Consider the following 24,588-nt stretch of genomic DNA (forward strand, 5'->3'; position numbering starts at 1 on the left):
CATCACCATCATCACCACCATCACCACTATCACCACTATCACCATCATTTCTAGCTCTAGCCAAGTTATCCCAGTGCTGCTAAGCGGCATTTTTCTCCTCCGTGCTGAGAACAGCGATGCCCGCCTCACAGGAATGAGCTGTCGTTTATGAACGTCCAGGAGCGTCCCGCGCACAGACCCTCAGATACGTGGCTCCATTTTCCTTCTCTCCTCATTAGCCATCATTGAATTTAGTTATCGAGAATCAGTAGTACTCAGGTTCCCTCAAAACCTGTGAGCCAAGAGGCGTGGACACTGGCCTGTCCCCATGAAGAGGATGCTCTCAGAAGTCAGGCAACGCATGGAGCGGGACGGTACTGCAGCCAGGGAGACTTGCTCAGGGATCACGAGGTGGCTTCCAACTCAGGTCGTCATGACTCCAAGGTCTACGCTTTTAACCGTGGCTGCCTGCTGCCTAGCGTGAGGGACTGGGAGAGGGGACGCCAAGGGCTCCCTTCTCTCTTGATGGCTTCAGTTCTCTGCTTTGAAAAAAGGGAAGAGAGTGGGGAGGGGGAGAGAGAGAGAGAGAGAGGAGAGAGAGAGAGAGAGAGAGAGAGAGAGAGAGAGGGGAAGGAGAAGAAACCTGGCTTCTGAGTCGTGTGCAGGGACAAGCGGATGTGGCACCCTGGCGTCCTGGGGAGCCCGCGGGCTCGCTCAGTCCCCTCTGAGCAGGGGAGGCTCTCCCTGGGCTCGGCCCGCTTGAGGCGAATGTCAGAGTCCACGTCACTCAGGGCTCTGATGGCACAGGCGCGGCGGGGGTCCCCCTGGAGGAAACCCCACACGGTGGTTAAGAGCACCGGCCTCGGAACCAGGCCGCCCAACCAGGCCGCCCTGGGATGGGATGCCGGCGATGCCACCCACGAGGCGTGTGACCCTCAGCAAGTGGCTTAAACGGTCTGGGCCTCGGTCACCATTCTGCACAGTGCGGACGGTCAGCACCAGGAGCCACCTCCTGCCCCTCGCTGAGCGGTGCATGCGGCCCCCAGGAAGCTCACTCAATGGCCGCGCTGTTGTTTCTATAGTTTTCAGAGCAGTGCCCCCCGGCAGCCAGCATGGAGGTGGCAACAGAGGGTGCCAGAGCGATCGCGTCACTCCGGGTCCCCGAGGGTGAGGCCGGGGCCGCACCTTTCGCTCTGTGTGTCCAGGGCCAGTGCAGGGCTCGGGCTTTCGTACCCAGAGAAGGCACGGGATGGGTTTGTGTCAGAGGCGGGTGCAGGAGTGAGGCGCTGACTTGGCCGGTGTCACAGATCTGGTTCTCGGGGGGTCCGGAGCGAGCTTACACTCGGGCGGGTCCGCTGCCGCGGCCGACGCTCAGCTAAGTCCTCACCGTGGGGCTGTGCTCTTGAGATTTTCCTTCGCGAGGATTTTATCAATGACTTGGTGGGAGGCGAAGAGGCAGGCTAGTCAACCGCACTGGCAGATGACACGTAGCTGGGAGGTCTAGTGACTGTGCTGGATGACAGAGGGGACCCCCCAAAAGGACCTCTTCCCACGAAAACACGCCTACCTCAACAAGAGGAAATTTTAGAATCTGGGTTAAAAAGTCCCCAGAGCAAACACTCGTTACCCAAAAGGCACTTGGCGCGCTGTTTCAAAGCACACCTTCCGGCTTCTTAAAAAATACATTAAAAGAACGGAAAGAGCTGCAAACTCAAAGCTTCATAACCGCAGATGGAAAGACAACGTAATGGCACGATTTCTTAAAGAACCAACGCCAACTATGAGCGTAGTTGGAGGCAAAACGGGAACACAGAGAAGTAAAAATGAGAGATTGGGAAAAAAAGCTGCAAGCGAGTCACCGATCGGCTCTGTGCTAAACACTTACACGTTTCCGTGAAGGGATCGATTTCCTAGGAAACTAAAATGACGCCAGGAAAAGGCCAGAGGGGGGCAAATAAAACAGAAGACGTCATCGAAGAACTGCTTTCTGAACGGCTCCGAGGCCCACAGGGTCTTATACGACAGTGTCCGGGCTACGTAACCCATTTCGGGGTCTAGAAGATCATTTTATCAAGCTACTCCGACCCCGATATCAAAACTTAACAAAAGTCACACACAAAAGGCGAACTACAGACAAACATCATTGACGAACATAGAGAAAAATCCTAAAGTACGTATTTCTATTGCAGCGTTACGTTACCAAAAATAAAATACACCCCCAGAATATGCGTCCACAATAAGGGCATCCTTCGTACAAGGGTGAGCGACAGTCTGCTCGTTCGAAAGGCACAAGAAAATCAAAGGAGAGAAACCTGCCGTCTCGATAGAGACCCAAAAACGAAACCTCCACACCTGTTTGAAATCCTTAGTTAGCTAGATTTCGATAGAAATTGTGGCATGCTGAAGAAAACCTTGCTAACCCAACGGCAAATACCATGCTTCTTGGTGAACACCTGGAGCAGCCGTTCACTTTAGGGGAGCAGAAATCACCCCAGCAGCTTACCAAAATGCAGATGACTAGGCACGCAAAAATTATGGACTGTATCCCTATGTCTGTAACCAAACTTTTGGAAACAAGTGCAAGAAATTGGCATCGGAGTTAGGGGGCAGGGCGAGGGGGGCCTCTGAACACGACCATGACTTAGCACTGTTCTCTAAGCCTCAAAGAAAAAAAGAGTTCTATCTGTTATTCGCGGATATCATTGTTCACCTGGAAAACCAGCTGAAATTAAGCACAATGCAATTGGCAATTCCTTCTTGGCAATAAAAATCACGGGGCAAACGGCGACTTCCGTCAAAGACACAAAAGAAAGCAGTAGCACACGGGGGATACGCTACGTTTTCCAGCGAGGAAGCCTCCGTGTTCCGAAGCTGTTGCTCGTGCCCAAGTAACTCTACTAATGAACATTTTATTAGCATTCCAGCGTTTCTGGCACCCCGGCAGGGTGGTCAGACAATTCACTGGGAAAATCCAAACTTAAGAACAAAGACGGTACATCGAGCGTCGTAGAAGGCTGTCTCAACTCAAACGACTCTGCCATAGAGCCGCAGAAATAGGATCGTAGATGAAAAGACTATGAGACTCAGAAGCAGATACAGATAGATCTATCACATGTGCGTGGCTTTCATAAGCGAGAAAGGTCCAAGGCGGCTCAGCGTGGATGAGCTACCTCGCGGTTCTTGGGGAGCGTACCCTGCGGCGTGAGTATGTACCTACCCCGCACGCCCTAACGTGTGAGGGTCCTGCCCGCCCACAGCGAGCACGGGAGGGAACTGGCCAGAACTGGACTGCCCGGAGCCCAGCACGAGTCCCCCGGCCGGCGTGGCTTCCTCGCCATTTACCAGACTCCCGGCTACATCACCGCAAGCGCGGGCCGGGGGTCCTGGTCCCTGTCCCACTGACGTTTGGTCTCAACTGACCTGAACTTGGATTTCCCGGACGGAAGATGGCGATGATGCTCACAGGTGCTGTCTCGCGTGTCCGGCTGTGAGGGAAAACAAGGCCCCGCGTGAAAGTCCTCTGCGCCCGTGAGGTGCCGAGGCACCGCAGACACCCGATAAGCCCATCCTGATTTAGGGCTTCGAGCCCAGGCCACGGCGAGACGCTGCCCGAGTCTGCGCCGTGGCTCCGTCGTTTGCCAGCTGCGGGTCCTTGGGAAGGTGACCTAACCTCACCTTCACATTGCAACCTCAGCTGCGCGTTGGCTTCTCCCCTCGGTAAAAGGGAGACGATGCTCGTGCCTGCCTCGAAGGTGGTTACGAGGCACGAGACAGGAAAAGCACGCGTGCAGCTTAGATGGCGTCGGGCGCGAGTGACTGATCAGTAACGCTTCCTGCTTATCACCGCCGCTGTCTCTGGGGGCCTGTCCCTCTCTGCACCGAGGTCGGAGCACATGACTCCGGCCAGTCCGCCCCTGGGGGCCCCTAGTCTGCGTGATGGGTCCGATAACAGACACGTGACGTAATTGGAGCCAATGAAATGCAATAAGGCTCACTTCCTGGGAAAGAAACTCGTGGTCATGTGCCAGGTTCAAGCGTAAGAGGAGACAGCCTGAGAGCTGCCGCTGCCCACCCGGGCGTGTGACCAATGGCTGCCCCTCCAGCCGGCCCCGGGTGATCGGAGGCTCCTCACCCCATCCCCTGTCCTTGGAACGTGCCTTCCACCCGCTGTTCCCACGGGAGAGGTCACTTTCAAGGGCATGGCTTTGAGAGAGCGAGGTGCCGCTGAACCCCCTGCTCTGACTACTGGACTGAATTCTGTATAAACCTTTAAGATTCTGGCGGGCGAGGCGGAGACCTACTGCCTTGTGGCCACTCAAGACGAGCTTCCTGCCACCTGCCCGTCCGGAGTGGCCTGCCTCGTCCGTTCAGCCCCTCTTTGCCCTCCGCGAATGGGGGGTGGTTTACGAACCATCGCTCATCCACGATGCTGAAATGAAGCCCGCGAGGAGGAGCAGAGCATGGCAAGAGACGTGGTGTGCCTTTGGTCCCGTATCGAGCCGACCCTTCACCGTCCAGGCGTGTGGGCATAGGGTCCTCTCTCCCTCTCCCTCTCCCCTTCTCTCCCTGGCCCCCTTAAGTCAATGAAAAGTGGGCGTTCTGTCCCTCGAAACTGCATGAATTCTAGCTGGTGCAACAGCATTTCTGCGTGACCACGATCGCATACGAAACGGCCCCGAACCCTTCCCATGGTTGGCTCTCGCCATCAACACAAACCCGGCACTTAGCGCGTTTTCCATCCTCAGCGTGAGGTCACACAACAACGGTGACCCTTCATCCGGGTGACGGGCGTTTTGAGGATGAAAACAACACGGCCCTTTTCCAAATTCTGGTTGAGAGCACAGGGCTGCAGACAAGTCAGAAGCTTTGAGCTCACCACCTTCAAGCAGCAGCCTTCGGGCTGAAATGAAAATGAGTCCAAACCATCCTTTTGCATTTTAAAAGGTCATCGTTTATGGAAAAGATGTGTTCACGTTCTCCCAGACCAGACGGTAAGTCAGGAACGGGAGGAGAGCGGCCGAAGCAGCGTTTGCACCCCGCCTGCCTCCCGCGGCCGGGCAGACTCCCTCGGACCGGCCGTGACCTCCTGGGGTCGCGTGCGGAGCTTCCGCGTCAGCGAACGCGTCACGCAGAGCCCCGCGGACGCCCTCTCCCCGGGCGTCTCTAACAGGATTAGCGGAGAGCAGGGTGCGCACGGCTGACGGCGTCCTGGGCCACGAGCCCGGCCGCCACCCCAGACAGCGTCCCTCACGCATTCCGGATCCACGCGTTCCGGATCCACGCGTTCCGGATCCACGCGTTCCGTGCAGCCACGGGCCCTGCCACCGCCCCCGGAAGGTTAGACGGGAAGCTGCCAATTCAACACGACCGTCCACAAATGCTCCATCAGTCAAAGCCATCGCCGTCCCCGAAGGTTACAGCCAGACATGTGGGGCCGCTCGCTCCTCACGCTCCCTGACCTCTGACCTACAGCGAACAGAGATGCTGCCGATGGCAACCACCCAGCCCTCCGTCCCTCTGACTCTCCCTCCACCGCCGGCTCGCGTGACGATCGGGATTCCTCGTTTGGAAGCGTTTTCCCGGACAGCTGGGTGGTCAAGGCGCAAAGCCACGAAGTCCCAGCACTCGAGCGCCAATTCTGTCTCGGGTCCTAGCGAGGCGTGCGACCTTGGGCCAGCGACCGAACCTCTCCGTGCCTGAGTTTTGTCACCTGTAAATGGGGATGACAAGCACTGGGAGAAGGGTCGGATGTGGCCGAGAAACCCCTCAGCGCCACGGCTGACGCTTCGGCCCTCACGTCAGCGCCGTCTCCACGGTCTGGCTTGCTTCCCACGGCGCCCTCGACGACGTCTCTGGTTCCAGTCTCTCACTTTTCACAGCCTGTCGGAGGCTGCTGTGCACAGCCGAGGCTCTGCCTTCTGCCGCGGATGATTTCCAGATGGGCCCTTCCAGAAGGGACCCCCACTTCCCAATTTCCAGAAGCTCTTACTGGGGTTATTGCAAGCCTCCCCCCGCCGCCCACCCCACAACGTATCCCTCTGTCTCACTCTGAAATCTGCTTCCACGTTCCGCCCAGCTATACTTTTAAAAACATGATCGCAGAGCACATCACCCCTCCACTCGAAACCCCGCAATGGCTTCCCGCTCCCTTTCAGTCAGGGCTCCTGACTGGGCCCGCCTGGCGTTTGGGCTGGGTGAGGCCCCGTTGTGGGGTCCTTTCCGTGCACGGTGGGTGCTTAGCAACATCCCTGGTCTCAGCTACTAGATGCCAGTATCCCCTCCCCCCACCACACACGCCCCTACCCAAGTGCGACAGCCAAAAATGTCACGAGACATTGCCAAATGTCCCCCGCGGTCAAGTCGCCCCTTGTGGAGAACCACTGTCTTCATGTGAACTCTTGACGTGTGGTGATAAACTTCGAGGTCATTCCTGGGTCATGTGCCTGAGTCGGTGCCACCTGAACCACGTGGATGGAGGAGCAACAGGGTGACAGGAATACAGAACAAGAAAATCAGGGTACGCTGACCCCCCTTCTCTGCTGGGGACATGTTCCAAGGCCCCCAGCGGCTGCCCGAAACCACGGATGGTATCAAATCCTGTCTGTAATTATAAATGTCCCCCCACACGCACACACACGCACACACCCCTCTTCACTTAGAGACTCAGAGGAAGCGCTTCATGGCCTCTGTTCGGCACCTCCAAATGGCCAGCATCGTCACTCTTGGGACGAGGTTAAGTAAGATAAGGGGGCGACTTGGACACAGGCACCGCGACACCGTGACAGTCAAGCTGACAGCGATGGCTGCACAGTGACTGACGGGCGGGGAGCGTACAGTGCGGACGCGCTGGACGGAGGGACGCGTCGTGGCCCCGGGCGGGAGGAGGTGGGACTAGTGAGATTTCATCATTCTGCTCGGGACAACGCACGGTTTAAAATGTATGAGTTGCATTTTCTGGAATTCTCCGTTTAATATCTTCAGGCTGTGGCTGACGGCGGGTCACCAAAACCACGGGAAGCGAAACCAGGAACAAGGGGGACCCCAGTGCCAGCGCCAGAAGAAGAAAGATGGATGTGAGCTTGCAAACAACGAGCCCAGAGGTAGACGCGTTCCTGGCCGCACCCCCATGCCTCCCTCCTGTGTCCCGTCCCTCCGTTTCCCAGTGCCCGGCACTGGGGCTGGCCGGGAGGAATGTGTGTGCAGTGACCCCCGACTACCCCTTCCGTCCCCCAAACTCTCCACCCTCACACGCGGTCTGTTTGGCCGCAGTGGAGCGTTTGTACATTGAAACTCCCACCCACCAAAACCGCCACTCGGTTTTCCCATGCTCTGAGGCTGGGTCTCAGGGGTGAGGAAGCTCCCTCAGGTCCCCGGCGTTTGCCGCTTTGTGGCGTCGTGGAGAAGCTTCGTGGCTGGTGGTGAACAAAGACGGGACACAATGGATCCCGGAGGCCCTGCCCATCACACCTCGGTGGGGCTGCATTTTAATCCAAGATGCTCCTTTCCGTGCCCGCGGAAAGCTCACGTCGCCTCTTACACCCCAGTGACGGGGGAGCGGGGACGATGGCTTCGCCCGGCTGCATCTGAAGAGCACACAAAAACAGAGTGGCCAGAACACACCGAAGGCCAGCGTTTCGCCCCCCGGTGGAGAACAAAAGGCAGAACTGGCAAGAAATCTGACAAAATTAGTACAAAATTAATCTGACAAAAATCTGACAAATTAGTACAAAAATGGCTCTACGCTTTCTCTCCTCAGTCTCGAGTGTCGTCAGCAGGATTAAAACACAGGCACGTGGGTCTGGGGCTCCTTCACCTGTGTGCAAATTATGGCGCTGCCATTCAGGTGGGTTATATCCATCGATAGTTTCTGCATCCGAAAATAAGACTAAACCAATTTTTAATGTCTATTTTAAACTTCATTTGAAAATAATGATACATCCGATGACATGTTAACGTCAATAACATATTCATGTGAAAAATAACCGTATCTTCCCCAAACAAAACAAAACAAAAAGATGAGAAGAATGGCATTTGTTTTCACATTTTTGCAAACCTCTCTCATGCCTGGCTGAATGGGAGGCGGGCAGATTTTCGTATCTGCTTGTGCGTTTGATCTGCTGACAGGTGCTGTCTGGGCTGAAGCGTGTGGAGAAAATCTAGCTCAAAGAGAGGTATTTGCGTAGCTTTTGGGGATGATTGCGGCTTTTCTTCGCTACTACCCCAAAACTCGACAAGTGGAAGAGTCTTAAAGGCTAGTCACTTAAGTGGAATCTGAAGACAACTTCACGAACTTTTCAGGTTCTGGTGCATTCAAAGCATTCTTCTAATGTACTTTGGTCTGCTTCGAATGACTCTCGTACCCAGGGGTAAATTTGTGACATCGTGCCTCGGTCATTTAAATAATACTGGTTCACCGAGTCATACGGTTCTTTCAAATTTGGCACATTTCATTGCACGATATTAAAAAAAAAAAATTCACACTCGCTCACAGGAGCAGATAGAAGCAAAATTGTAATTTGCACTTGAAACCTTGAATTTTATCTTTGGCATCAAATATCGTCAGTCGCTTTCTTGGAAGTGACAGGCTCACTTAGCTCATTTTTTGAGAAAATGTCTGCCAGATCCTCAAGCCAGAACCGTAATTTGCCTGTCAATTGTTCGTTCAAGTAAATATGGAGTTTCATGGAAGAAAAGCAGCCAGTTCAGCTCCAGCACAGCAGCGGGAGGGCCTTCGCCAGGGGCCGACAGCGTGCTTCTGGCTCGTAGCTCAAGTACTTTGTGTTGTGATTGCCACTTCGTTACCTACAAGGCTCAGGATTTATGAAAATGTACTAAAACTTGTGGTTTGTTGTTGTTTTTTTTTTACTGCTTCACCAAGGACATTTCAAAGTGAAACTGAGAGGAGGCGTCTGAAAAACGCAAAGAAAGGACCGACTCGGCCGGTTAAACTTCTCTCTCCCCCTATTCTGCCCGGGACTCTCCAGCTCACATGTTGCCCCACAGCTCCCTCCGCCACCTCAAGGACCCTCCAGCTCACATCTGATGATTCATGGCTTGCCAACCGACTAATGTCCTTCCTTATCTCTGTAGCTGTGTAGGAATAACAAGACTGTGTAAAAATGCCTGCTATGTTGCAATCGGGGCTCAGCCTTTGGATAGGAATCCGCTGAGCCGGTGCCGGCATCAATAAAGGCTCCTTTCTGCTTATAGCCTCGGTGTCCTGTCTCTCCGACAATCCTATAACGGTGTTGAGAATGCCGAGGTCGCGGGTTCTACACGGCAAAATGCCCTGTAAATAGATAAGACCAGTGGTCTGGAAATTCCTCCCCCCTTGCCGCCCCCAGCCGAAGCTCCCCCTCCCCATCCTGAGTCTCGAAGTGCGGGTAGAACCTGCTAATCACGCGCCCATTATGTGGACACGGCAGAGGTCTAGGAGCTGTAAGAAATCTAACCAAGGGGAGCTCGTGCTTTGGTGCTGTTAAGCCTCACGCGCTCTGTCGATGATAAATTCTCCTTCCTCTAAAAAAGTTGTCTGAGCGTCCGAATTCCTCTGTCGAGTGTCGCTTCCTGCCACAAAACTAGCATTTTTTTTTCCCCCACCGTGAGTGAGTGGCAGCGGTGACTATGACGCCAGCTCGTTCAGTTTGGGGCCACGTGCTCAGGCCCCGACGGGTTTCTCACCGTTTTTTTTTCGTGGCATCGGTGCAAATGTCAAGGCGGTAAGTAAAAAAGACCATTCACGTCTTATTGTTACATATTATGAAATGGTCTTGACCTTGCAGGCTCCCCTGGAATGGTTGAAAAGGACCCTCTTTCCTCCTGGAGTTAAGAGAACACGCTTTGAGAACGTTGGGCTGTAAAACCAGCACTAAGGACGTTGACTTTCAGATTTGAAAGACCTGGAGTTGGACCCTACCCGTTCCTCTCACCGGCTGTGGAAATCCAGGGCAGGTGCTTCTGCAAGCTCTACCCGCTTACCAGTAAAATGGCTACGATGCCTAATTGGGCTCTTGAGATAATGCATGCGAGTCAGGATGCACTCACGACTGTTACCTGTTAAGTGCTAGTGGGTCCCCATCGTGGCTCAGCTGGGGGAACGTTCTAGAAGACAGATTCCCTAAGGTTTCGATCACCTCAACGACTAGTATGAAAAAGATCAGGCGTAAGACCTATCACCAAGATCACGAGCCTGGCTTCCTGGTAGGGTCTCCATCAGCTAAGCAAAGACTTGTGAAGATTCTTGGGGACGAACAGGGCAGTGACACCATGGCCTGGGCGGTTCCTTGCTATTGGCAGAAGGTGCAGACGGGCAGATTCTGCCTAGTTCGTTTATCACGGGAAGACAGCTACGACCAACGCCGAATGAGCACATACATGTGCCAGGCCCTCTGGCGGGCGCTGTACAAATATTAACGCATTAAACGCCCGCAGCGACCTTGCAAGTAGGTATCATAAGGACCCCCCATCTTACAGATGAGAGAACCAAGGCGCAGAGAGGTTAAGAAACATGCCCCAAGTCACACGGCTGGGCGTGGGGGCCCTGGCGTTTGAACCCCAGCGATCCGACCAGAGAGGCTGAGTTTCTACCTACTACACTGTACTGAGGAAGGAGGAAGAGGGAGAGGGAGGGATTTTTTTCCAGAGGCTTCTTTCCCCCACACCACAGGGCTCATGTTTTTTTAAAAAGCCTAATTTTGTTCTAAAATGGCCAGTTAAAAAAAAACACTTGGAGCCCCTCAGAAACTCAAAAAGAAAAAAAAAAAAAGAAAACCATACCCAAATGCCCAAGTGTGATGTAAACAAATATATGGCAGGATTTTGAACTGGTTCAGTGTTAGCAAGGAGACTCCGTTTGGACATTTTTCTTTGAATGACTCAGACGGAGAAAAAACTCAGCCCTAGGAAACAGCTTAGGTTTACACTGAATGTTATCTACATAATCACAACGGTGGTCACTGGTCTGCAAACTTCAGATCCGAGCCGAAGCCCCAGCAAGGGCGACGTTAGCCATCGCAGAACGGGGCGCAAGTAACATGAATTTTGACAGCGAAGACGCGAAAACGTAACTCACAGACTCTGGTCGGCAGACGGGGGGACGTGGGCACCTCATTCTAAGACGCTCTACCCACGGCGGATGGGAAAGGAAATGAAGATTTACGTTATTTTTAGAAATTAGAAAAGTTATCAGCACAGAGGGTAACGTGAGTTCGCTAAATCCTCAAGTATCATGGCAGGAAGTCCATCGATTATAAGTCAAGAAATAACTTAGGGATAAACACATTGTTTAGAGATACGGATGAAACCACCCGAAGAAACGAATCGGAAATGGTTAAAAAGAAAAAAGCTTGCTCTGAGGAGGAGGATTTCAGGTGGGGAGGCGTGAGCGCCCCTGAGGGGGATGCTTGTCATTAAAAACCTTTCTGTGTGATTTTGATTTTTTAAATCGTGTGCGCGATTCAATGTCTTAATAAATTGTAAGATAATTTTTAAAAGCTTTCGAGTAAATTACGAAGAGTTTGAACTTGAGGGGAAAAAAAAACATCCTTTCTGATGTAGAGCAGAAAACAAGGAAACGATAGTCATTAGATATTCACTACCCTGGACGGGGGGCACTTGTGGGTGAGGGGGTGGGATTGTAGTGGGGGGCCACCTTGCCTAGTCCGTTTTGTTTTAAACGTTTGCATTACTTTCCCATTAAAAGCATTTTGATGAAGGAAATACAATAGGAAAAAATTGGACACTCAAAAGAATATGACAAAACTTAAACATCCAGAACTTAAGGGTGGCAGGGGCGGGGGGAGGAAGAGAGAGACAGAGAGAGGTGAGTTTGTCCCCACGTATGTCCAGAGGTAGGTTATTGTCCTGTTCTCTTGTCCTTCCGGTAAGAATCAGGAACCAGGAGCCCAAGTTCACGTCCGCTCCAGCCCCCCGCCTTTAGGAGAGAGGGGTCCCTTCTCCGTGCACCCTGTACAAGCGAACGTGTTCTGAGCACCCCGGAGACACAGGAGCCCTAAGGGAACACTGCTGTGACAGGCCACAAGCTCCTCCAGGCTCAGGAGCACATCCTGCACTGCCCGGCGGAGGGTGAGGGGGTGTGAATGGGGGGGAGGGTGCAACTTTCTCGACATCCGCCCTGCTACTTCATTCTCTGCCGAGTCCTCAGCGCCTAACGCAGCTCTAGCACATAGTAGGTGCTCGGTAAGTCCTTCTAGAATAGGGGACCCAGGCTGGAGGTCCCCCCAGATGCAAAGCACTCAGTTCACACTCCTGAGGGTCTCCGGGCTGGGGAGGGAGACCCGTGTGGGAGAAGGTGCCAGCGTGAGCTGGGGAAAGGTGGGCGTCTGTGACCTGGCGGGGAGAGGCACCCCCCCCCCGCAGGACGTCCATTGATTCAGGGAGCCCAGACTTTTCCACATTGTTGTTTTTTTCATCCATTTCCCCACAGAAGTACGACGCTGAAAACTACGACCCCGGGCTTGTCATCAGGGGACAAGGGGAGACGGCGCTGACGGCTGCTATGCCCCCGCATCCAGGCCTGGAGGGACGCAGAGCCAGGGGACACGCACGCAGCAAGGGCGAGAGCTGGGGCTCCTGCCTGCGGGGAGGGAGGGAGGTCACCGGACGGCCGGACAGACGGACAGACCGCTCCTGCTGAGCATAACGCGGTTGGGGACGCTCGGGGGCCGCAAACGCAAGAACGCGTCAGCCCAGACTCAACGTCCTTACGACTTCCCACAACGCCCCGCGCCACCTGGCCCGGGGCCCCTCAGCTGGCCTGTCCCCTTCAGCCACCCCGGCTCGCCCCCACCTCCGGCCCTCGCCTTCCCTGTTCCTTCTGCCGAGCACTCTGCCCGCTGCGAGCCACCTGGTTGGTTCCTCTATTCCCGCTGATGTCGGGTTGATCGTCACCTTCTCAGGGATGGAGAAGCCTGCCCTGGTCACGCTACTCACCACCTCATCCTCCTTCCCACCCAGCCCGTCCTCCCGCCTCAGGACAGGGTGCAGAGAGTCCGGGGTGCTGGGCTAATGGGGTGTCACTGCCGCCGAGCCTCTCTCTGGGGAATTATCTTCGGGGGTGACCCTCCCTGGGTTCGGCTTCCATTACCTCTGCCACCGCCCCGCTGCTCGGAAGCTAAGCCATCACTCACCACAGAGCGAAAGAGCAGAAAGTGACGATGATTATGCTGTGCGGCCTCCCGAGCTGATCTTTTTAAATTTTTCTCTAAACGCTTAAAGCATTTTGATTGCAAGCCAGATTCGTCGTCGGCGAAAAGTAACATTTTGAAAAAGATGGGACGTCCTTGGCAGTTAACTGATACACAGTTAATTGGTTCTGTTCTCCCGTAACTTGCAAAGGGCCAAGATGATTTGTTGCAAATACGCATCTGTATCGGCTGCGTGATGCCCAAACCCATTTCCATAGGTGACGTAGCATTTTATGATAGATGAGGTGACGGGAGACACCCATGATTTTTCGAACCGCTTTCATTCAGCGGCGAGGGCAGCTGTAGGCCATGCTGACTGCCGAACGCCGCCGAATGCAGAACGCGGGGGCCCCGGCTCCTAAGCGCGCAGGGGACCAAATTTATCATTGCGAGCACGAGGAACGGAAACGGCGTCTGCCGGATGGGTGCACGAGACGTCTACACCGCACGTCCGCTCTTTGTTTCTTTCCCCAAGTTTGCACCTAAAAGTATCGAGGGAATTTTTTAATGAGACTGCGGATCATCTTTGAGGGGAAAGGAAGAAAAAAAAGGGAAGATAAGAGACAGAGAAAGAACGCTGAGATTTTCAAGGCTGAGCAGTCAAACTGCCCACAGCTGTGGCGGGATCACAGGAGCTCGTTTGCAAGTGGGTCCGTGGCGCTCGAGAGCAGAACCGCGATTCTTAGGGGGTCAGCGTGCGTTCGCCGGAAGTTCGAGGCGTCGGGTCGAACGCAGTGCGCATCCTCTGAACATCCACCCCGTGCCAGGCTTCGATTCGAAAGCTGGTGGTTCAGGAAATGTGGCCGAGATAGAATATTTCTATGCTAATAAGGTCCTTGGTGATGTTTCTTACGACATGTAGGTGATAAGGTGGGTGGTGGTGTTGGCCTTGCCCGCCCGGGCTCATCCTGGCTGCCTGCTCTTGGCCTCCTCAGGCCCAAGGTCGCCGAGAACTGGGCCTAGTTGCGGGTCTGGCGGGTGTTTGCTGGTCCTGGAAGACGTTTTGGCTTCTGAGACCCTCGTAAGATCCGGGCCGCAATTCCCTAAGTGAGGGAGGTATCCAGCCAGAACCCTTCACTCCTGCCCGACACGAAGTCTGAGGCTCAGAGAGGTCAAACGACGTAGGTCCAGATTTCCTTCGCAGGCAATAGGACAGCCGCGACCCCGTCGGCATGCCTAGGCGTGCGTGCACCCCGAATCCGATGCGCCGTGAATCCGATGCGCCCCGAATCTGACGCGGCTGTCAGAGGCTCCAAGAGTCAGCTCGCTGCGCCCGTCGGGCTCCGGAAGGATCCTGTTCGTCTCACATCTGGATCATTGTGCTGCCCTGTTTTTCCTCGGTTCGTTTGAGCTTTTCCGTTTTGTTTTTTATCACGCTTGACCTCCAGAGGCGGTGTCTTTGCGACCTGGCGCCGCACGCTCTGAATCTCATCAGCTTTGCCACTTCTCACCATCGGCCTCGCTCTGTAAATTTGGACTCAACGTCGGCAAAGGCGCGGATGATTATTTTTCGTAACATTTCCAGTCGTTGAGTGGTTCAGAGCCAGAGACCGATGCCAAACTTTCCTCGGTAGAAGCGTGGCCGGTGGGGGCGGAGCACCTGGTCCCCTTACCCCCTCCCCAGGTCCGGGCCCTGAGATCAGGCAGTGCGGAGCGATGGGTGGAGCCAGGCGTCTGGTTGGCGCCCAGGGCTGACACGGTGCACGCTGTCGGTCTCCTTGGCGGTGGCACAGGCCCCCCGGGGCACGCAGGGCTGTAGAGGACTCGCCCCACCTGCTCACGCAGGTGCCTGGACTGCAGTAAGGAGAGGCATGCGGGGACCCCGGCTCTGCCTCTCATAGGCTCGTGTGTCTCCAGGCTCCATCTCGTCCTCCTTGAAACGGGGAGCACTGGAAGTATCTGCCTGGGAAGTCACGAGGGTCAACACTGCCTGTCCAGCACCTGCTTAGAACAGAGCCCGGTGTGAGCTGCGCCTGCTCAGGGACGAAACGCTTGCTCGGGGCTCAGCCCGGAAGCGGCTGGGCGGTGGTTTACGCCCCTCACCCTTCCCTTGTCAGCTTGGCCGGGGTTCTCATGTGCACCCCCTCCTTCTATAGCAACTTGGGGAGCAGGACCTGAGGGTCCACACCTGCCAACCGACCTCGGGAGCGCGGGCAGCCCGCCCCTGGTCGCACCCCACCCCCGTGCACCCCAGGAGGCATCCCCTCAGGCGTCTCCAGCTTGCGGGGAGCCCCCCTAGGCTGCAGAGCTTCCAGCCTGGACTCTGCTGTTCATCTGCACCCCTTGGGACGAGCCCCGGCAGTGCCCCCGGAAGGCTCCTCCAACCCGGGCTCCCCTTCCCCCCTCCATCTCTGCTTTTCCTCGGTGTTCGCCGGCTCCTCTGTTCAGCACCCCCCAAGTGTCGACGCTCCTCGGGGCCCTGCCACGTCCCCCCTTCGCCTCTGTGGGGTGTCCTCCGGCCCGTCTGGGGCACCTCCATGTCTCCAACGACCGTCTGTGTTCAGGTGACTCTCAGTGTCGTCTCCAGGTCTCGCCCTGTCCTGAGCTCTACGCTAGCGATTCTTAAAAGTGCACAGTCACACATTTTTCCTGAGGTCTCACGGACGTACGGAGCCCAGGCGTACCGCCGTGCAAGCGAGCACCCCCCGCAGCCATGTCCGCCTGGTCTGCCTTCGTCATCTCGCTCTGGCGTCATTTTTTTTAAATCGCCCTCAGAACGCTGGCTCCCGAAGCTTTCTTCTCCGGCCGGCCCCAGCGGCGACCGTTCCCCGTGCACCTGTCGAAGCCGCCCATGTCCTGGAGACCAGGAGAGCGAGGACGGGGCCACTGCCTGTCGTTCGACCTCGCCGTATCTCGGGAGGTCAAGGCCTGCCTGGGCCAAGAGCCGAGCGAGAATCCTCCAGGAAGGAGACGACGACCCAGCAGACGGCTGATTGGGTGGGGAGTCGATGACAAAGGTGAACCGTGCAAGAAAAAAGAAAAGAAATCCCGTGCTCTTCCAGAAATAAAATGTTACATGGGTTTCCTTATGTGTCCTCAGTTAAAGGGGGCCGGGGTCAGCCAACCCAACCCTCCCCATAAAAGACCAGTCGGTAAACATTCTGGGCTTCGTAGGCCCAGCGGCCGAATCAAGGATGCTATGTAGGTACATACGTAACGAGAGAGAGAACAAACTGCCCTCGATGTTGAAGTTTGAATGTCCTATCGTTTTTGTGTATCCCGAAATATTACTGGATATTATATTATATATTCTTTCAGCCATTTAAAAATGTACAAAATATTCTTTGCCCGTGGGTTGTGTGAAAACAGGCAAGGGGCCGAATCCGGCCCGTGGGCCGTCGCTCGCCCACCCCCAGATCGAGCCGTGTCTCACGGTGTCTACGCGCCATCCGGTCGCCAGCTCGTGGAACGTTGGGGACCAGGCGCGATGGCCTGTGTCCCGTTTATTGACGAGTCTCGCGTGAGTGGAGTTCAAACGCGTGACTGTTTTACTTGATCTTTCAACCGTGCGACGTGCGATCCTTCATTTCCTTAATGATATTTTGGGCAGATTTCACGTTTTGGCAACTCATGAGCCTGCAGCACCCCGTGAAAAGATCTAAGAGGCCCTCCTCCCTTTGGATGGACTCAGTCCCGGACCAAGCAGCCTGGTTCGGGGGTAGAGCGTGGGCTGACACTCGGCCAGGCAGCCCCGGGCGGGTCACCATCTTCGTGGGCACAGGCACACGGCGGGGGGTGAGGGGAGGTTGCAGGAGGGCGGCTTCTGACCTACCCGACGGGCTGCTCCATCGGGTGGGTTACTGACAGGATGGCTCCAGCTCAGCCACCCACCCTCAGGCCCACGAACCGCACAGGACCTCCCCCTCCCCACGGGCCGCCCGCTGCCGACCCCTCTCTCAGCCCCGCTGAGCCGCTGAGCAGGTGTGCTTCCTAACCCGGGGTCCCACCCCAGAATGACGTGCCGTCTCTCTGTCTTCCACGCACCCTCGATGCTGATGAACGAGCCACAGGTAACTCACCGAGGAACTACAAGCATTTGGGGGAAGGGGTAGTGGCATAAGAAAACCAACAGATATTGTCCAAAATGGCTGAATCGCGGACCACTGGTCCCGTATCCTTCGGCGGTCTGAAGGAACCGCAAGAAGAACCCAAACGGAAGCCGTCGAAAGCACTCGCCTTGTTTGTTTGCTCGTCTTAGAGGAGAGGAAGCTCGTGCTCAGGGGTCGCGGACTTCTGAGGGCTCAGAGCCAGAAAAAGGCAGGATCCAGGTGAGAGCCCACGCTTGCGTGACCGTGGAGCCCTGCCTGTCATCCGGTCTCTCTGTGGTCTCTCGTGATTAAGTTATCAAACGCCCGTTTGCTCGGACACCGGGGGCGGGGGAGGGGGTGAGGCAAATGACACTGGAGTTTGTGGGGTACCCTTTAACCCCAGAAACACCGGTTCGTCCACGTGCCAGAGCATAATTTTCCGATTGTTAGAAACACAATTCTCCTAAAATACACAGAGAGTTTGCGTCCCCTTCTGTTCGACGAGGGGGCCAGCGGAATGAGAAAGCTGGTGACATACACACGTCTTTCAGTGAAAACATTCTGGAGCGATACGGTTAAGTTAGGTGTGAGGCTGATTAACGTCTTAGAGAGCAGGCGATTAGTCCGCAGCGTTTGGGGCTATCCCCCCAAACGAGCAGGAGTCATTCGCCTCTGGACTGCACGCAAACCCGTCGTGGATCTTCGGGAGTTTTCCACGAGTAAACATCTAACTACACAGCGGGGGCGGAACCCGTTGTAAAAGCTGAGTCAAAGACGCCACGTTGCCGAGAGCATCGCGCGGCCCCGTGGGGGAGCTTGTGAGACTCTGCTCTGTGAGAACCTGAAAAGGCCACGGCCATCTTTTTGCCCGATTTCTTGGTTTAGTTTCTCCTGACGCGTGCTGTCAACCCACCCCGGCGGCCCCGCCACGGAATGCAAACCACCCGCCTTCATGCTGACCCAGAAGACGGAACCTCAGAGGACGGAGCAGACGGACGGGCGGGGCCCTAGCGTCGGAGGTGAGGGGCTGGGTTCGCGGAGGAGAGGGTCCTTTCCGCCGACGATGGAGTAAGAGGCAACATATCTGAAGACGAGTGGGACCCCAGCCCAGCCGACTGGAGTGGGTGGTTCCGTAGGGCTGGGCGGGGCGGCGCCATCGTAGCCCCACTGGGCCACGCTCCGCCCCCCACTCGATGGCTCTTATGCAGGCCTGGGAGGTTCCAGGAAGGGCTAGGGGCGCCGACGGGGAGGGAAGTAGTTCAACGTTGTGACCACCCGTGTGGCTCCACGGACATGCTCTGGCTGCACGTTGGTCAGGCTCACAGCCTCTTCCACCTTGACCCTCCCCGCAAACAGTCATCTGTCACTCTGCCCCATGCCCCTTCTCTCTCTCCTGTCCAGCTCTCGGGGTTTAGGGACAAGAAGGACGGGCACAGGGAAAGGAACGGGGGGCAGGTCAGAGGTGGAGAAGCGAGGAAGAGTCCCAGTGGGCTCTGCACCCACGACTGAGGGCGGGTGCCGCGTGAGACCCGGGGCGGGGAGGAAGCGGGTGCTCACGTTGTTTGTAAGCTCTGGGGATACAGCAGCTGCCCCAGGGGACAAGGACCCCCGGCCTTGCAGGGGACATAGGAAAAAGACCGGGTGGGTGCATGTGACAGCACCCAGCGCGGGGGGTGGCACACAGGAGACACCCAAGCCGCGTCCTGTCCTCTGTCACCTCCGTCCTCGACCACACCTTGCAGCTCCCCTGAAGGCTTCCGATCGCGTAAACAAAGCTGGAGCCCCATCTGGCTGAGACGGCCGGCCATCTGGAGAGCCGGAAACGAGGGGAAACGTCTCATGACTGACTCATTTTTTCCAGTTTTCCAGCCAGATGTTAGATGCCATCCAGGCCCATCTGGAGCCGAGATTATTGAAACTCTTCTCCGTAATCTTAATTTCCCTGTCCTAAAATCCTAAACGCTCTTTCTTTTCTTAGTAGGTATTTGAAAAAAAAAATAATGAATTGAAAAAGGCGATGAGTGACTCATGAGGAATGTAGGAATCGAAGGTGGAAATATCAGGCGTTTGAATTAAAGGGGCCTTTAGATCATTTCCAGGTCTCGAATCCGGCAGCGCGTGAGTCAAATCCAGCTACGAGCTGAGTCTGGACTGGCCGACAGCATGTCTGCAAGAAGTTGAATTAACTGTCCACATTTTAAAAGTCAAGAGATGTTTACATCTGGTTTTTAAAAATGTGGAATATCGGGCCAACTTGGTACGATTTGGGGCGTGACTTACGCTGCCGGCATTGTCCCCGAGGCGGCGTGCCCACTCTCCCGCTGCCACAGTCCCCACCCCTCTCTGCTGCCCCCACATCGAGACCGAATTTTAGTTGCCGTCCCGTCGTCTCGGTCTCATCGTCAAGAGGGCGGTGAAGGCCGCGTGGTGACGGGAGGGTCACCAGCGGCCGGGGCTCCCTGCGCCCAGGCTGGCGGTCTTTCCGCGACCTGAATACATCACATGACCACAGCCGGGGACATCAAGAGCTTCTCCTAATGGGCACGTCGGACGGGAAACACGTTCTCACCGAGTCCCCACGCTGCCTCTGCACACACACGGCGGGGGGCGGGCTCCGCTCCCCGGACGCCTCGCCCGCTCCCCAGGAAGGGAGTCAGGTGTGGGCGTCTCTACGGGGTTCCTGGGTGCGGGAATCTCTACGGGGTCGACGGGTGCTTCATTTAGAGCGAGTCCCTTGCTGCCTCTGAGCTGCTGCTTGTGTAGTGGCTCCCGTGGCCCTACAGATGCTGCAGGGCAGGCTGGGCGTGCGAGGTGAGGCTTCCGAGTGGAGGCCCCCTGCATCCAGGCACCCTGACAAGCTAACGTCTGTCCCGGGAGCGACCTACGCCCGGAGCACGAATTAGCATCTCCTAGCAAACGCCCTGGGAAGCAGCCCCGACGCCTTAGGAGAAGCCAGGCCTACCGAGCCCAGGTATGTGACTTTGGGCAAGTGACACACCTCCTGCAGGCCTCGGTTTCTCCATCTGCAAAATAAGGGTAACAGGGACACCCTACATCGCTGAGCTCCTTCGAAGACGAAAGTTCACTTTTCAAAGTTCTTCGAACAGTCCTAGCACCTGGTACATGCTAGATATAAATGACGTACAGTCTGGTGAGTTACAGAAATAAAACCTGGAAATGTCCCTTGTCTCACTTGACTGACATGATCTTTGCTCACACGCTCAGCCCTCCTCAGGTCCACTGTGAATACTCGATACCCGTCAGCTTGAACATCCTAATTGCTGAATTTTAGAAAACTCGGACTCTGTTGAGCCACTGCAGAGCTGTGGCAGCAGAGAATCTAGTTGTGGGGCCTGATAATCTATTTTTTTTTAAGCTCCTCATGTGATTCTGATAACGAGCCAAGTTTGGAAAACAATTAATGCACTCGACTATCTTGCTTGTACTTGAATACCTTTGGTGATGGGGAGCTCATCACCTCTTAAAGCTTTTAATTCCACATGGGATGCTTTTTTTTTTTTATATAGTAAGGAAAAAACTGTTTTCCTCTAGCTCCTACTTCTACCCCCTTGTATGAGGCCACGCAGAGCACTTCCAACCTCTTTTCCCTGTGACAGCTCTTCAGATATTTGCAGACAGCTGTCACACGCCTGATGAGCATTTTCTTCTTTTGGACAAAATAGCCACATTCTCTCATGGCTCTTATAAAAATATGTATGAACTGACTCTTCTAATTTGATTTTTTTTTTTTAATTTAGAAATTTCAATACCGGCGTTATTCTCTGGGGTTCTGATTTGATATCTTAAGCGAATAAGTTAGAAGACCCTCCCTACCCTCCAGTTATCCTTCGATACTTAAAGGACCAGAAAAAAAAAAAAATGGGATGCTGAGTCTGTGAGAGAGAGGAGGCACCAAACGGGAGATGGCTCTGCAGGTTCACTCCAGCAGAGCGTGGCTCTGTCTCCTGCATGTGTCTTCCTGTGCAGAAGTCAGAGGCTCCTGCAAATTCCTTGAACACGTGATGTAGAAGATAAATCACGGTTTCAAATTTCAGCCAAGCCCATCTAGGTGTTGGTTATATGGGCGCACATGCAGCCAAATTCATTAAAATTTATGCATCTTACTGGATTGTACATCCAGTAAGTGGCTGGGCTGAATTTCATGGAGACTGCAATTAGATTTCTCTAAAGAATTCACCTGAAAGACCATCTCTCAAATTCATCCCATTCCTTCCTGATTCGAATTCTCACTTCTCACAGAATGCCTGGGCACGGTGGTGGTGGTGGGGGTGGTTTCCAATTCCTTATGTGAACCGTGGGCTATGGGATGATGTAGGAGGATGGAAAAATCATCTGTTGAGACATTCTAAGGGCTCAGAAATCTTAGAACCTCTGGGGGAAGCCAAAATTGGTGTTTAATTGTGCAGTCCAACGTTTAGTTCCAAGAGCTGGAGAATCCCAAAGAACTGAAGCCTGATCTATATACATGCCTTAGGAGGAACATGGCTTAGTAGGAACCTTGGGCTTTTTTCCTGCCATTCCTGGAACCACGTAGGCATCAAAACACCCACCAAAGTACAGCTTTACAAAAGATGACTCAACGCCTTATCCTCGGTATAGGAAAGGGAATTGTGGGGCTTCGCCACACCCGACCACCACAAACAACCGCGAGGGTTAGCTTTTTGCCAGCATTAAGGAAAGAACTGTTGTAGAATTCGCATCGGCACACGGGGTGCAACGTGAGGCTCGGATAGTGCTAAGGCAACACCACTCATGTCAAACGAATCATCTCGCAGATTAATAAACCAAGGTTCGGAGAGGGCGAACGTCTTAGCCAAAGTCATGCAGGTAGTTTGCAGGGTTGCCGGGGACTCCGACGTCACCCACAGGGATGCTTGCTGCGTTCGAAGTAGTCCTTTCTCACTTGGACTTCCCACCAGTTGCAAATTCGTGTCGGGAACAGACTCCATAGCAGTGGTGCACCAGTCAGGAGCCCAGTCAGGAGATGGGAAGAAGGCCAGGGAATGATGCAATATTACCCTAGCAAGTGATGTCATAGCATGATTTCCTAAGCGATCGACACAAATGCAAGTTCTTAGGAAGCCCTGACAAGCGCCAGCCAGTGGGAAGGCAGGCAGGGAGGGCCAATGACAGGCAGGGCAGAGGAGCATGTAGGACGCCCGGATCTCCTGGCCCGTCACTTTGACAAGCTTCCCAGACACCTTAGAAGCCTGAGAGATCTCCCTCTGCCCCTCTAACCCGGGGACATAGGCTCCAAAAGCTTGGATTTTTTCTTCTCTGTTTTTCTGTTTTCTCCCAATGACATCCAGCCACTGCCCAGCGATGCTGAGAGTGACTCCTGGTGCAGGGAAAGCAAGTTTAATGGTGAGACAGGCTACTCAGGAGCTTGGCATTTGAAAACCGAATCGTCTTTTTTTTGTTGTTATAATTGAGGGAAGCTGCCATTCTTAGAGAATCAATCTCATGCAAATATTATGGAAATCTATTTGAGGCTGACTTAGAAAAGAAGACAGGTGGATACCAAATACCAAGATCTCAGTTTTGTTTCCATCCCAGAATAATGAAATGGGTATTAATAAAGAAGTTTTCTCAAAATGTGCGTGCGTGTGTGTGTGCGCGCGCGTGTGTGCGTGCATATGTGTGTGTGTGAGTGTGTATGTTTGTGGGGTTCACATACGTTAGTCTGGAACCGGTTAGCAATGGAAGTTCATGAAAACAGCTAGTTAGACCCAACTCAGAAGAAACTGAGAGCACCACGTTAAGAAATAAGAAAAGAGCTCCCAATGTATCAGTCTATGTCTCTCTCTCTCTCCGTCCTCCCCCTCCCTCCCTCCCCTCCCCCCACTGAAAATACAGTTTAAGCAGACAAGACCTCATCTCAAGCCAGAGATCAAAGCGGTTCTCACATGCCTAGGGATTTTGTGCTCAAAGACTTTCCCCAACTGCAGAAGCTGCCTAGAGTGCCACGAAAAATCTCCCGTCATGAAGCTCACACCTAACACAACCAACAAGATATGCAGCCCTTCCTCCGACACAGCCCAGCGTCAGCACTTGCTGGGAACGTCTCCGGATCAGACATCTGCACCCTCTCAGCAATAATGCGAACTATTCCTCTCTCCCCACCACCGCTTCTGTCTCCCCCAAACCTCCCGGGGGAATATCGGAGGAGCTGGGATACTGGGGGCCATCGAGAGGAATTTGTAAATACCTTCTAGGCAGCAGGTCCTCCACAGCCCCGAGTGGGTCATGACTTCTTCATTCTTCCTGCTGGTTTCATTATCACCTGTAGATTTAGTCCTGCACACACCTCTGGAATATAACCAGTAGTCCGTGCCCACTGCAATGGTCATCAAGCTAAAAGCTGCGAAGGCCCCCACAGTGGTGATCAACATCTGGACACCCCTGTCACACATCCTCATAATTCTTCATGGTACTCTAGACGGCTGGGGGTTGGAGGGGAGGTTCAATGCCAGCGGGAAAAATCACTCAGCAGCTGGGTAACCTAGGACAGGCTCCTCCAAAGATTCGGGTCCCCTTTTGTCGGCATCCACAGGGACTTGGGGAAAGCTGGGATTTCCTGGCTGGAGGTCTCTCCAGTTCTCCGGGTCGCCTATGGCCCTCGGTAGGGTGCAGGCTCCAGGGGGCTGGTCCGCATCACTGCTGCCTTCTGAGGGTCCCTGGGACCCTTTCATTCCTCAGGAGCTTGGTAAGGATGAGGGTCTGTGCAGGGCATGGCTTCGGAGCCTGGAGCCACCAGCTCGGCGTGAGATGCGCCTGGCTCCTCACAGCCCCGGGAGACTCAACGCAAAGAAATCCAGAGAGGTCTGTGTGTGTGTGTGTGTGTGCGTGCGTGCGTGTGTGTGCGAGCGCGTGTGCTGGGGGTGAGGGCGGATGGCAAAAAATAGCTCTGCTGGGAGGCGAGTCGCTGAGAAGAGTGTTCGCTGCTTCCCCAGCCTCCCAGGAAAGCTCTCCGCCTGCTCCCGACACCCCCGCGCAAACTGGAGAAAAGACAGTCCCCGGCGGGGGCCGGCGCGCCCGGCGGAGGGCAGAGGTCCGCGGTGCTGAACGGACAGCTCCCGCCGCGGCCCCGCCCCCGCCTCGCGACGGGCTTCGGGCCGCGGTGCTGAACGGACAGCTCCCGCCTGACCCCCCGCGGCTGCTGCTGCTGCACCCCCTCGCCCGGGAGCGAGCCGCCCAGAGACCCGGGGTACAGGGAGTCTTCCCCGCAACGCCCCTCCTCGTCCCTCCCGGGGCCAGCCGCCGGCAAGCCCACGCTGTGCGCAAAGTTTGGGGAGCCCCGGGCAGGGGGCGCCCCGGCTCCTTGCGCTGCAGCACGACCCCGCTCCTCCGCTCTT

At 54.9% G+C, this 24,588-nt stretch overlaps 1 protein-coding gene across 1 annotated transcript in view; it reads right to left on the reverse strand.

The window, feature by feature from the left end:
* The window catches only part of CACNG3 (calcium voltage-gated channel auxiliary subunit gamma 3), a 55,439-nt gene extending 31,069 nt beyond the window's left edge, over positions 1 to 24,370 (reverse strand). The window contains exon 1 of the mRNA XM_039840208.1: positions 23,442 to 24,370. Within this exon, the coding sequence (XP_039696142.1) occupies positions 23,442 to 23,652 (211 nt within the window). The 5' untranslated portion in view covers positions 23,653 to 24,370. The remainder of the gene's footprint in view (positions 1 to 23,441) is intronic.
* Positions 24,371 to 24,588: the final 218 nt, after the last annotated feature.

Source organism: Pteropus medius, unplaced genomic scaffold, assembly GCF_902729225.1.
Source record: "Pteropus medius unplaced genomic scaffold, Ma_sr-lr_union100, whole genome shotgun sequence".
NCBI classification, from domain to species: Eukaryota; Metazoa; Chordata; class Mammalia; order Chiroptera; family Pteropodidae; genus Pteropus; species Pteropus medius.